The sequence below is a fragment of the Vipera berus genome (assembly GCF_964194415.1).
Source record: "Vipera berus genome assembly, chromosome: 1".
Classification (NCBI taxonomy): domain Eukaryota; kingdom Metazoa; phylum Chordata; class Lepidosauria; order Squamata; family Viperidae; genus Vipera; species Vipera berus.
The window spans coordinates 279,392,812-279,407,642 of record NC_138202.1 but is presented as its reverse complement, the minus strand read 5'-3'; the positions used below and the strand labels follow the sequence as shown (position 1 = coordinate 279,407,642).

At 39.0% G+C, this 14,831-nt stretch overlaps 1 protein-coding gene across 6 annotated transcripts in view; it reads right to left on the bottom strand.

The window, feature by feature from the left end:
• Window positions 1-12,995, bottom strand: part of MAP3K4 (mitogen-activated protein kinase kinase kinase 4) — a 64,338-nt gene extending 51,343 nt beyond the window's left edge. For all 6 annotated transcript variants that reach the window (XR_014024812.1, XM_081315289.1, XM_081315285.1 and 3 more), the window contains exon 1: window positions 12,762-12,995. Coding sequence is in view for 5 of the 6 variants with exons in the window: in XM_081315289.1 (XP_081171415.1) it covers window positions 12,762-12,835 (74 nt within the window). In the remaining variant the exon portion in view is untranslated. The remainder of the gene's footprint in view (window positions 1-12,761) is intronic.
• Between the last annotated feature and the right edge of the window lie 1,836 nt (window positions 12,996-14,831).

Here is a 14,831-nt window from a genome sequence, read left to right as displayed (position 1 = left end):
AGAAACCATGTTCTATCTCCAAATTCTTTAACACAAAAGCTTCAGATGTTACAGGAGCAACAATTGCTCCCCCCCCCCTTCACTAGAAATCCTACTGCAAGGAATTACAACTGTATCAATTAATAATCCACAAAGCAGAATATCAGATGAAACCTCAAGAGAAGCAGAACCACTGGGTGCATTTCTCAAAGCCCTTTCACCACCAGATGTTCCTCACCCCTCTAGGCCTCTCCGTGACACTCCCTTTAAAAGCTGACTGGGCAGACTGCTCTTTGTTTCACTAATGCCGTAGAGCCATGGTTTAACACCATTAGCTTCTGTTGCCCACTGAAGATCACCAATGCCATTTATAAGACAAGAAGAGAGGATTTCATAGCACAGCTTTTTTAGCAGCGATCACATTGTCAGGACATTTTGTTAAGGACATTCTTATTGAATATGACGCTATAAAAAAGTGCAACTACTTAACCAGGCCCAAGTTTGTTTTGCTTTTCAAGATTAGACAAGGTCAACTATATACTGCCAGCTGCTGAGATTACTAGATTATTACTGCAATATGGATAGAAGAAAGTTGATCTGCAACTGAAAACTGATGTAGAGGAATCTGTCCTGCCAGTCAGCTGTGCTGCCTGCCACAATAGAAATAAAAATAGAAAAAGAATGGCCCGTGTCCAACCAGTTTTCTTATTTAACTCTTCTAACAGTTTATTAGTATTAAAAGGTAAAGGTTCCCCCGCACATGCATGCTAGTCGTTTCCAACTCTAGGGGACGGTGCTCATCTCCGTTTCAAAGCCGAAGAGCCAGCGCTTGTCCAAGGACGTCTCTGTGGTCATGTGGCCGGCATGACTAGACGCCAAAGGCGCACAGAACGCTGTTACCTTCCCACCGTAGTGGTCCCTATTTTTCTACTTGCATTTTTACGTGCTTTCAAACTGCTAGGTTGGCAGAAGCTGGGACGAGTAACAGGCGCTCACTCTGTTACGCGGCACTCGGGATTCGACCCGCCAAACTGCCGACCATCTGATCGACAAGCTCAGTGTCCTAACCCACTGAGCCACCGCGTCCCTCCTTATTAGTATTACATGCCCACTAATTAACGTAGCACTGATTATACTATTCTGGGCCTTCCCCTAGAGTTTCTGCAGTTATGTATACTTCACATAAACTTACAACTATTTTCCAAACCTGATGGCTCTGTTTCTATTTGAAATGGAAAGCAATTTAGCTATGTGAATTTCAAACATACAGGAAATCAGGTAAGATGAAAGAAATCCAAAATGAACAAACAAAATGGTAAAACGTCATAAATTTTACCAATTAAAACATATCTTACTGAATTAATAAAATAGCTTGTTTAGAAATGGGCTCTTATGATCTGTACAAAGGAAAAGATATCCTTCAAAGAAAATTATGTTCTCTGTGTGAAAATTGTTGAATTTTCATACAGGAATATTTCAAACAAATACATAGGCATGCAACGTGACTAAGGTGCACATGCTAATTTTACTATAAAGAAACCCACACATAAGTACAAAACATACTGCATTGAGGCTAAACTATGAGGTACAGAGAACGCTGTTGCTGAGAAGGTTAAAAGTACAAGAAATAAACATTCTAGAAATTTGACCAATCTTCTTCCATATATTTTGGAATCTCATACAAAAAGTTTATCAGTGATTTTTATTTATATAATTTATATAAGCAATCATGGATTACAAAGTATACAAGTTATTTTAATGTATATGCAATTCAATGTAATCACCTTTTACAATTACAATTCCATCTCAGAATCTTGCTCTTCAATATAAATTTCTGTTGCCATTCACCCAAAACATCCCCCTAAACAGAGACAGAGATTGTACTGTCACCAAATCATAGTAAACATTCCACAAAGGCCAATATTTCTAGGTTACATAACAATATAAACAGCTTAGACACTGTTAATTAACATACATGAAAACAACTAAACAACAACCACAGAAAGCAAATACCTATTAGGCAATGGCATGGAGTGGACTAGCAATAAAAATCTTATACTACACATGGACAAAACAGCGTACAAACACACAATGCTTGTCCTTCGGATCTTTAAAGCAATCCAACTTAATGAATCTATGGATCTACTTTTCCAGGAAAATAATTATCTTAATTCTTTTCACAGGCCATCCATTATTTATTATGCCAAATATGGAGCATGCTAATTAAAATTAAGCTTAACTTTCAGATCAGTTCCAAGATTAGAGGAATTCTAAATGCCGTACAAGATTGCATATAGCTTACGTATTAGGATATTGTGCCCATTAGAACTGAGATTATTGTGATCATTGCCCTAAGCCTAAGCCAACGGTGTTGGGGAATTTCCAGCTGCCTTCTTGGGCAACTTGAAATTTCATGGCTATCATGATAAGACTGGACTTGTCCCAGGTCATTAAGGGCCCAACTTATTAAAAATCCACAAATTAGATTCATTTTTCATCTTGGAACAGATGTGACATGATCTGAGGCTGGGAAATGATAAGATCACTCTGCTATGAAGTTGATTGGTGCTACAAGCCTCTGCAAGGAGGGAAGACCTGTTTGATTGGACCACCTCAGATACATAATGAATCTGTTTGGTTACAATAGGGTGCTTGAAAATTTTCCAGAAGCATGACTGGCAATCCTGCTAAGCTTATTTACACACTGAAATAATAAGGTAGCCAGATACCTGAGTAGCCTCTCCTCTTTATCCAATCTGCAGTTGCTCCTTGGTTTACTGAAGAATTCAAAAAGGTTGATAAAGGAGACCTCTATAGTGCTGCTGGCCAAAAATCTGACTGAACACAGTTAAGACCTATCTTCTATGGAACAAGAGACCTTGGTCACCTCCTATTTGGATTTCTGCAATGAAAGCCACACAGGACTACCTTGAAGACCAACTCAGTGGTTCCAAATGCTCCAGAATACAGAAGCTCAAGCAGTTATAAGCACTAGTCAATTTGACCATATATCATTTCTGCTTTAAGAGCTGAAGTGGTTGGATGTTTCCTAGTGCAATTTAAGATGCTGGTTCTCATCTTTAACAGCTTTTATGGTACGGGACCTGAGTAGTTATTAGATTATCTACCTGCAGGGGTTTCTGCCAAGCCATTGAAGACCTTTCTAGATTCCATCTCTTAACAAGCGTCTGAATTTGAAATCTTGGATTTGGAACCTTTTTGGCCATGGTTTCCAGAAGCGGAATGGGACAACTCGCCATGGCCAACTCACTGCAGTCAACTCTCCGTGGGACAATTCACCACGGCCAACTCGCCGCAGGACAACTTGGCGCATGACAATTTACAATTCAATTTAAAATAAAAAACTATTTTAATTTTTGTCATTCACATGTCATTTTGTCCCACCATTTCTTTGATATTAGTGTAACTCTTGTCCCACAGTGAGTAGTCCCGTAGTGAGTTGGCTGTGACAAATTGGCAGTAACAAATTATCATAGAATAGCCATCCTGCTGACATCAGACAATTCTCCTGAAGTTTCACAAAACTCCCAAGAACTAGCATTTCACCAAATCTTTGGGCTCTGAGTTTTGTGTTCTGGTTCCTCCTAAGAACTTTTCCATACATGCAGCTCAGTATTCTATGTTGGGATGTTATTGTTATGGGTATTTTAAGAAGTTATTTAACTATTACTACTAGAAGATCTATAAATCACTTATAGTCAGGTATGACTGGAACTGTACATAAGCCAAGTAAATTATAAACACAAACTATTTATAACCCGAATTTCTAAACTGTCAATTTAAAGACAGTTTAAGACCATCTTTTTTCTTTATTGCATATGACCAAATATTTATCCTATCAACTGGAAATTAGAAAATAAAAGTATAACACTTGAAAAAATGTTTTAAAAGTACTGAAGTCAATGAAACTGAAATCTAACATACATAACTCTCAACACCTATATTATACAATCTGTTGTCAAGTAAAGCCTTTATATATAAACAGTATTTAATTTTATCAGTTAATATAACTGCCAGTGTAATAAACTGGTTTTACATATGACATTATCCTGAATATATATTCCAACTGAGCATGCTTGGCTAACATCTGCGCACTCTTTTTATTTATCATATCTAAATCTTTCATTTGAGTACTTCTATATGTGAAATAGGCTAGTGACAAAGAACTTTACAATAAATAAAATTTGTGATGAACAAACCCCATGACATTTGGTCATAGCAGCAATGTTGATGCTGTCATTATTTCAGGTAAGCACAGAATGAACTAATAAGAAATGTTAGAACTTCTGCTAAAAATTACTTTAAAGCATTACATAATTCTGAATTATGTAATGCTCAAACACCATTCTGTATATAAGCTCAAAATGCAAAAGTAATACTGCTGTAGTTTAATATTTATAAATGTAAACCTAACTCTAATCCTTCCTGTACACACTGAAAATAACGACATGCTCTTAAAACAGCTCTAAAACCATGTAAGCACTTACCCAGCAGAACAGGGAACAGGACACAAGGTGTTACAGAAAGCCTTCTTTAACACTTCTATAAACATTTATACAATCTAATTCTAGAACTGAAAACACCTGGTGCAGACACAATGTGCCAGCTTTATCAGTGAGTTCAGATATAATGAAAAATACATTCCTAATATGAGCATCAGATGCCCCGTTCTTCCCCCCCCCTCTCTGTGATCTTCTTGAGATGTATCCAGCCATATACATAAAGCGTCAAAATATGCCATCTGGACCTGGATGACAAACTTCCATATTTTTATTACTGCAATATATGTGCTATGGTAACTAAGGCATCACCTTCTGACTTGAATAATGTGAAGAAGTAGGTGGAAATCATCCTAGCAGTTGAGCTTTATGATCAGGACAGCCAAAATATTTTGAGTATGCATAGCCAAACCACCAAGCCTCCTACACCCCCATTCCTTCTCTGGAGCATTAGGATGACAGCAGTTTGTTTGGCTACTGCTTCAGAGAAGCAGCCCAGAAGGAAAGAACAGAAACTGGATGAGTTCAATGGGCTAATGCCAACACAACACTGATCTCATTGTGTAAGGATATAAGTAACAATGGGACACTGAACAAGGAGGGAGGGGGATACATTAAGATATTTTAATAAAAACTCAAACTGCAAAGCGTATGTCAGTCTCTAATTATATACATTTAAATATGTCACTCTAAAGATCAACTTCCAAAGCTATTAAAATTTTCAGATAAATTATGTTCCATCATTCTAGTTTATATGAATGTATTTTATCCAACTTTCAAACTGGTTTCACAAATTATATGAAAACTCACCATTCCACATATATACATATAAGAATATGGATACAATATTGAAGAAAATTTATGTTTGAGAATGCTAGAAAATATTTCATTTGCTAACACAGACAAGTACTTTTTGGACAGTCAAAAAGAATTATAGCAATCTTTTTGGAATATGAATGTTTGTGAATTCTCCAGAAATATCCACCCTAAACTGTAACTATACATACACCCCAGCTATCACTAATGTCTTCTTGGACAAAACAATGTCCAAACATAATACAGAAAATGCTCAACTTCTAAAGCAAATTATTAATAAGCACTGAAAATGTCATTTAAAATACAGTTCTTTTAAATACTAGAACAATATCTCACAGGGTCAGATCAAATGCCTATTCAGTTCAACACTATTTGTTGCTATACCACCCATGTCCTATCACATAACTAATAAGAAATCATACTAATTTATACAAGAACCCACTGAGTTCATTGCCATGGCTCTCACCCCCCACACCCCGATCAAATATTTTACTTAAAGTGGGATGAGGGTTTGATGGTGTGTGTGCTGAGCAGTTTAGAGAAGTGCTGGTAATTGGGTCTTTGCTGTATTCTGTTTCTCATTATTTGAATGGGCCCCTTAGGCTTGACAGTGGGAAGATGCGTAGGGGGAATTAGACCTTGGATATTGTGGAGATGAGGAGGTATGGCAAGACGCAAGTGTTTAACATATGCCACCGATGCTCACCCTTAAGACCTTCAATTTGGGCTGCTCTGGACTCCAGCTATTTCTATTTAATGCCAGGCTAATCTAGAATAAAGCCCACCTCATTCATTACTTACATTGGCCCTGCATGTAGCCCTAGGCCTAGACTCCTATGATGTGGTGTGCCTCAGGGCTTGGGTTTCTCTTTAATATCTACAGGAGACCACCAGGGGATGTTAATCGATGGCACAGTATCTTCAGCATGATGATGATGATACTCAGTTATACATTCATAACCCTGGTCAGCCAAGTGATACCATTCAAATGTTGTCCCAATGTCTGGAGGCTGTGAGGGTCTAACTTCTGATCATGACAGAGACACTTTGGGGTTTTGCTGCCCAGATATGGTAAGAGGTCATCTTTGACTCTTGACAGAGTGGCACATCCCTGATCAGAGCTTATATAATATGGGGACACTCTGGGACTCCTATCATATGTTTGAAGAGCAGTGGCAGGCGTGGCTAACTAAGTGAGCCTTTGCATAGATCAATCTTTTGTACCAATGGTCCCCTTTCCTGGATTAGGAGACCTTGTTCACAGCCAGTCATGCACTGGCTTGGTTTCCATTTGGATAATTACAGCTTCAATTGCCCTTGAAGCCGATCTGGAAGTTACAGCAGGTCCAGAAAGCAGTGGTAGGCACACTTATGGGCGCCCCTGATTCACTCATACTATGCTGCTGCTGCTTGCTGCTCTGTGAGCTGCATGGGCTTCCAGTTTCTTTCCAGCTACAATTCAAGGTGTTGCTTATCCACTTTAAAAGCCTGAATGACAGGGCCAAACTATTTGCAAGACTGCCTCTCCCTGAGAGTATCTGCTCATTTACCCCATCAGATGGGATAGAAACACTCTAGGTTCATTACCTTAAATGACATTTGGTAGGACGTAGGAAGTACATGTCCTCTGTAGCAGCCTCAGTTCTGTGTAGATGATCTTCCACACTGAATTCCTGCAGGCCCCCTAGCCTTCCAGAAAGCTTGAAGAGCAGGCTTACCCCACCCAACCATAGGGTTAGGGTGAGGATGGAGTCTAATCAATTTAAATGCTGTTGTATGGAGGAGTATTTGTTTTCAGGGTGCCAGGAGCTTTGATTGTCTCTTTATGCTTTTTTTTTGCTGTTTTTGTGAGTCACCCAGACTTATAGCACCTAAGATGGGTGACAATATAAATCTAATAAATATATGAAGAACTTAAATAAAAATTCAAAAGTTTCTCCCAAATTTGTGTCACTGTTATATCCACCACTGAAAACAAATCGCCTAGTATGCAAGATGATTAGTATCTCGCTACAGATTTTATAAGGGACGCGGTGGCTCAGTGGGTTAGGATGCTGAGCTTGTCGATCAGCTGGTCGGCAGTCTGGCGGGTCGAATCCCGAGTGCCGCGTAACAGAGTGAGCGCCTGTTACTCGTCCCAGCTTCTGCCAACCTAGCAGTTCGAAAGCACGTAAAAATGCAAGTAGAAAAATAGGGACCACTACGGTGGGAAGGTAAAAGCGTTCCGTGCGCCTTTGGTGTCTAGTCATGCCGGCCACATGACCACAGAGGCGTCCTCAGACAAGCGCTGGCTCTTCGGCTTTGAAAGGGAGATGAGCATCGGCCCCTAGAGTTGGAAACAACTAGCACACATGTGCGGGGGAACCTTTACCTTTACAGATTTTATTATTATTATATAAGTCTAAACACCCATCCATTTACATTCCCAATTTGTAGTTACACAAGCATCAATTATAGTTTCATGATTTATCAGGCTCCAAATGTTTGGGAACTAAGCCAGCTAAGAAACATGAAATTGGTTTCCAAGACCAGTCTTTCTCATCTGTGAAATAATCATTGAGTAACTATTAGGAAGTTACTAAGCAACAACATCTTGCTCTCTTACCAGCCAGCTTCTCTGAAAAAGTATACTGCAAGCACAGTTGCACAAGTGTTTTGTGGACCAGGTGCACTAATATTAGAACCCTGAATCATCCTATCCAACTGATGTACAATAGTCATGGACAAAGAGCACTTCTTTAAACAACAACTGCATGATTAATCTATGGAAATTATTGGCACACAAAGTATGTCATAAGCTGAATTTAGTTCACAGAAGTTTATCAATGGCTCCTGGCCATGATCATTGTGGCCAATCCATATTGTGAGAAAATACGTCAATAAATATCCATTGTTGAATTTTGTCCTGCTGCCATCATGTGAGTCTCTTATGGGCTTTTCAGAAGCTTATGGGTTCCTCAGGAGAACTTGCCTGACCTACATTGGAAATAAGAATCCTTTGATTGGTTCGGCAGAAGTCTGCTAAGTGATCCAATACTGTACAGATTTTTAGGGGAACAATAAAAATACTGTACTACATTACTAAAGCTGCAATTCTCTCTGCTAGTAATTAAGTGTGTTTCAGTGAAATTTGTTTCTGAAGAACAATATACAAGATAGGACTATCTGATAGGGCTGTGCAATGCTTCACCATGTGCAGAATCACGACCATAACGCTCATTTGTGACTCACTGAAATACACTGTCTACAGGACTGTGGTGCTGTGAAAGACAAGTCTCCTTTAATAAGATGCAGACACGTGCTGTATTTGTGCTCACACACATTCTAAAGTGCCTCTTCCAAAGCTAAACCAAAGCATTACCTACTGGTAATTAACAACTGCCCTATTTAGCAACTGTTCAAATTTATGATAACACTGAAAAAAATAACTTTATGACTGGTCCTCACATGTAAGATCATCAGTGTTCTCGTGGTCACATGATCAAGATTTGGGCACTATGTAACCAGCAAGCATTTATGACTGTCGCAGCATCACACGATCACCATATGCTGCTTCACCACCAGCTTCCAACAAGCAGAGTCAATGGGAAAGCTGGAAGTAAAATTTTAAGTCACAACCATGCACCACTTAGTGACAAAGGTTGCTGCCCCAACTGTGGATGTTGAGGACCACCTGTACATGCAACTAATAATTATACTCTACAGCAGAGGTCTCCAACCTTTTGGGCACCAAGGACCGGTTATGTGGAGAGATGTTTTTCCGTGGACTGAAGGGGGAGTGGTTTTGTGTGCTGCCTGCATCCCATGGATGAGGCTTTGCTTGTTTGTGCAGCCTGGTTGCTGGCATGCTGCGGCCTGGTACCAGTTCACGTATCGGGGTTTGAGGACCCCTGCTCTACAGCTATATAACAAATTCTAAAATGGTTTTAAGTAATGATTGTTTTATATATTTATCATTTTATTGGATTGTTGTATACTAACCAGAATCACTTTCCATGAAATGAGCAACCATGTAAGTTTCATTAATAAATAGCTAAAAAATAAATAATTCCACTGCTGCTGAAGATTTAAGTACAAAAAACCTGTAGCTATTTCTCTTCTAATTTTTAATTCCCAACCTGTGATAAATAAAAATAAAAGCACAGCCATAAAATAAGGATATGCAAATTCCACTGCAGTGTGCTTGGGGTGAGGGTTAAATCAAAACATGGTAAGAGTTAAGACCAAAAAAGGTGAATGGAACAAGGGTAATAAGTTAATACAATTTAATTTCTATTCAAATTGAATGAAATTAACTGATTACAGTTAACATTATCATTCCTTATCTAGCTGATTGTTTTTACAAACAGAATAGAGATTACAATTTGCAGAGAACTGGGGGAGAGGTTCAGGGAATCTCCACATATGGATTGATTGAACTGCATGCAGGGCATTCTTTCTCATAGATCTGTGAACCTTTGATTTCCTTCCTTCATAGGAAGGCAGGTCTGAAAACAACCTTATTATTCCTGACACAGTTTAAATATTTGCATCACTTTCAATCACCCAACATCAAAAACATCACCAGCAATATGCTAAGTAGATCCAATCTATCAGAAAAAAACAAATTGGTTCCTTTTTAGGCACTTGATAAAGGAGAACACCATGACTGAGATAGCATTAAATTGATTGGTTTACTCGCTGCCTAACTCCAAATGACTTTAGGTGGTTTGCAAACATTAAAATACAGCAATAAAACAAAAAGATTACAAGCCATGTGCATCCAGAAAAAAAACAGTCCCTCAGACAAAATCCTTCTCCCAAAATCCAGCCTAACCCACGGTCTGGGACAACAGCCAGGTTTTCAAAAATCTCTTGAACATCATCAAGGTGGAATTTAGGTAAATCTCGGGGGAGGGGAGGTTGCTGTTCAAGAAGAGGCAGGTGCTGTAGTAGAAAAAGAATGTTTCCTGGGTCCTGTTAAATGTTTACTGTTTAATTAAAGGGATTATGAACACACACCTTCTGGCACAATAGAGACCCCTCTCCACACCCATTCCACTTGGACAGTCCAGGAAGGTATTACCACTCATGATATCAAAAGCCACTGAGAAAAAAGAGCCAGGAAAGATGCACCATCTTCATCCCAGCTCCATCAAAGCACATCAAAAACAGGACTGATGCTGTGTTTGTAAGATATTCTTGTCTGAAACCCAACTGAAATGGGTTCAGATAATCTGTTTCCTCCTGACTCCTATGGAATTGCATGCTCAGTCACCTTCACAACAACTAAGAAGGGAAAGTTGGAGACTGGATGAAAATTGTCCAAACTGGATAAAGAAATGACTTAAGGGGTACAAAGGGAAGTCATACATACAACAGGTCCACCTTTCTTTCTTTCGTCAAAATTTAACTACTTATTTTATAATCCATCCTGCACTGAGAGTGTGCAGTGCTGGATTCTTAAAAAGAAGGCATTTCCTGAGTACCTGCTGGTGAGAAGTAACATGAATCAACAGGATGTTATCCAAGTGAGAAAAATAATTGCTTGGGGAATTACAAAGAGTAATGTAGCACTTTGACAGACAGTTGGAAATCTGAAAATATCAGAGCCATGAAATAATTTTCATTCTCACCTCCCAAGGCCAATTCCAACTAATGTACATTAGTTATGCAACACAATACAGTGTAAACTAATGATCACATGGAGTTTACAATTAGATTCCAGAAAACAGTAGTTTCAAGCAATCTATAATACATATCGTAATGTTATTGAAGTACTGGTTTGCTTTATAAGAAAATATTATCAGTTTCAGATCATCAGTAGAGACAACTGATTTTAAGATTAAATACTACAAATTAATGTTAATTTGCCTCTCCAGCCATGGAAGTTAACAGAGTTGCTTTAATCATTGCATACAATGTGGCTGTGCAATGTGCCTAGAATAAAACTGATTAATATTTTCTTACAGAAAATCTGGAACTATAAACAATGAAGCACCACACATTTTCAGGAAACAAAGAGAGTTCAGGTGAAATCAGTAGCCTGAATGGCAAATATATCCTTTTTATAGTGATAGGTTGATGTAAGAATCCAAATTAGAAGAGCAAACATTGAAAACAGAAGAGCAGATTCACTTTGCATAGACTGTTCTAAGTTCTTGAGACTAGCTTTCTTTTCTTCTTTCCAAATAATAACTAAACACACCCTTTGAATGTCATTTTCTGAATATCTTTTAGACTGCATTTCCAACACCCTGCTTTAAAAAGCAGAAAGAAATGATGTACTTTTTTTCAACTACTTCAGTTTTATGCATTTTTCCCTACCTATTGAAACTTGATGGGGGGAATTAACCAGTTATTTGCACTTCTGTCAGAACTGTACTTGATAGAAAATGCAAAGTATCATTCTGCTACTGCAATATTTAGTGAAAACTGCATTACAGAGGCATATGAACAAAAGGTATGAAGAGTGGGAAATTAATCTGGCAAAGAGATCAAATAAATTCATAAAAATTTGAATGTAAACTTATTTACAAAGCACTATGCTAGATCCAATTAACATATTTAATACAATTAAGTTTTTGTAACATAAGCATTAATTATTGCATCAATGAAATTTCAAAATAATGAAGACCTTTTTCCTCTTTATCCAAATATTCACATTTCAATTTATTTTCTCAATAGCACTATAGAGCTGAAAACCTCATTCAAATCCATTTTATGCAATCTATATTGCGACCCAAACACATTTAATATTTTTAAAGGAAACCTGCACCACCACCCTCGATGCAATTATCACGGTTGCAGCAAACGCCTGCCACAACCACTAGAAAATGTATTTAGCTTCAGAATTTTCCCTTGTAGAGAAAAAGTAGAGCAGAGATTGAGGGACTTTCAGGCTAAAAGAGCACAAGAACTAAACCCCTGATCTGTTGCACTCTGCCTTTAGACTATGACCCACTGAACTTCTGAATAAGCTCACACAGGATGGAGCTGTGGCATGTTGAAATGTTATTTACCATATGAATAATGCAAAAACGAGCCCGGAAAAGATCTTCCGGGGGAGGTAAAAATACTGGTTTCAATGCATTTCTTTACAGCAAATATTCGTTGCAAAAGGGTAATAACTAGTAACTGCCCATTTTTGGAACCCCTGTTCTGCAAAGGCAAACCTAAGATTTACGTTCTATAAAAATCGATTCAAGCAACCCAGTAGGCTGAGCGCAGAGCAATGGTAACAGAGCGTTTCTGGTTGGCAAAGGAGTTACTTAGCCTACTTTACCAAAAGAGCATCTAAATCAAACCCTCTTGCAGAAACAGCAAGACAGGCGGAAGCTACAGAAAGAAAAAGTTACTGAAAAGGCAGGCAAGGCAGCTGCAGGAAAGGGAGGAGGGGAAAAAAACCGAGCAACTTTCTCTCTTGCTAATGCATTAATTTTTGGCAGCCCCACCGGAGTCTCTGACCTGCTTGCCGAGCAGCTGCACTCCGGCTTTGGCTCCTCCATGGCTCTGACGGAGGCGGCGGCGGCGTCTTTCATGCGTGCACCAGGGCAGGCATGGCAACAACAGGAGCTCTTCTGCAGCCCGGCCAGGCGACGAGAGCGGAGGAGCGCGGAGGGGCAGCCGACCAACAAAAAGAAGCGATGTCACTCACTCACGACCCGGCTGCAAAGACCCAACGGCGCAGAGCTGGCCGTGCAGCCGCCATCTTGGAAAGAGGCTCCAAGAGGAGCAAAGCCGGGAGCATCGCTAGTACGGAGAGCGTCTAGGGACAATGCCCTCCACAGGCGCTCTCATTCGCTTCTCCGAGCAGCGAGAGGAACGGGACGCCACCCGGAAGGAAGAGGAAGGGAACGTCCCATGCAGGAGCGGAGACGAGGCGGCGCGCGCCTTAGGAGGAGGACTGGACCTCTGCTCCGCTCGGAATTCCTTCCTTTTGCAAATTTCTGACTGCAGCCTCGCCGTGCGCAGTGCCTACCGAAGGACTGCTGTTGCAGCCGGGCGCTGCTGGTGGCTGGGCTGGTGGCTGGGAGAAGGCTTTTCTGATCTCAGGGATACTAAAAGTAGAATAAGTGGTATAGACAGGAGACGGGGGATTTTACTTATTCATTTATTGGAGGACAGCAGTGGGGGAAGAAAAATCAGGTAAGCGTCATATCCTTGCAAATCAATGCTTGCCTCATTTAGTCAGAGGCAACATCATTGACCTCAGCAAGGCTTACTCATTGATACCGCTGGACAAAGTTACCTGCTTGGACGCACTGGGGTTTTCTTGTTAGAGTAAGCACAACATACGCCACTCAATATTTCGTAGAATAATCTATTTTTTAGCCCACTCGATTATGGGGTCTAAAGTACCATCAAACATCCCTTAGATTTTTAAAAAAAATAAATGCGCATTTAAGGTGTTTTTTTAATAGCGTACGTGACATAATGAACAAGCAAACAGCCCTGAAAACTTCTTAATATGCATGTTACTACAGGAATTATTGCACTTTCCCCACCTGATGTCCTTCAAATGTCCCGGAACTGTAATCTCAATCTTGCCCAGGACTTTTTAAATCGTCATTTTGCAGATCCTAAATTTACCATACTGAGAAAAAGTACAAGTGCATATATAGTTCAACAGGGATTAAAAATCTATTTATGCACACTAACAAGCAAATTACTGACCTCAGCTGCAGACTAATGAAATCATGCAATCATTTCAATAAGCGTAACGATTCAGTTTTTATCCTTGCTTCTTTCAAAAGCCTTTTTCTATAAACAGTGAAACCAATGGAAGTGAAGTGAATACCTGATTAACACCTTTGATATACTGGTGAAACAATGAAATAGGAGACCCAATTTTTGTTTTTATGCAAAGGAATACCTCTTAGTAAATGTTACTGATGCATTTTTTAAAAAGACTTTTTATCCCACCTCTATTATTTTTATATATAAGTCAAGGTGGGGGAAGGCTGTCTCCATTTTATTCCACAACTGCAATTTTATGAGGTTGGCTGCCACTGGACTAAGATAGTAGGATTGGCTAAAAGTTACCCAATGAGTGCTTGTAACTGAGGTTAAACTAGAACCTGAGCTTCTACTTCTAATCCAGTGCCAAAACACAACACTAAATTGGCTCTTTAATATCATCCAATCAAATGCCTTTTTGTATTTCCTCCCACCTTGTACTCTCAATTTCTACAAGTTTGGCCTTTTTTTAAAAAACAACAACCTTACTGTACCTATGACATGCTTCTATCACTTTAGGTTGAAATTTGGTTTAATGTGAAATCCATTACGTAGAATCATAGATGATCTTTCAAATAATTAAAGTATCCCTTTTTATTGGCAGTAGAATAAGGTAATTCACAAAGAAACCTTTTGTTAAAGAAACATGACTGCCTCTTTATTTAAATGAATGTGATTATAGATTATGATTAATTTTTATTACTTTCATTTTACATTACAATGTCAAACTAATGGAAGCTTTCAATCTTTCATCCTTATTGCAGAGCAAGGATTGAATTCATATAAATAAAAATAAAC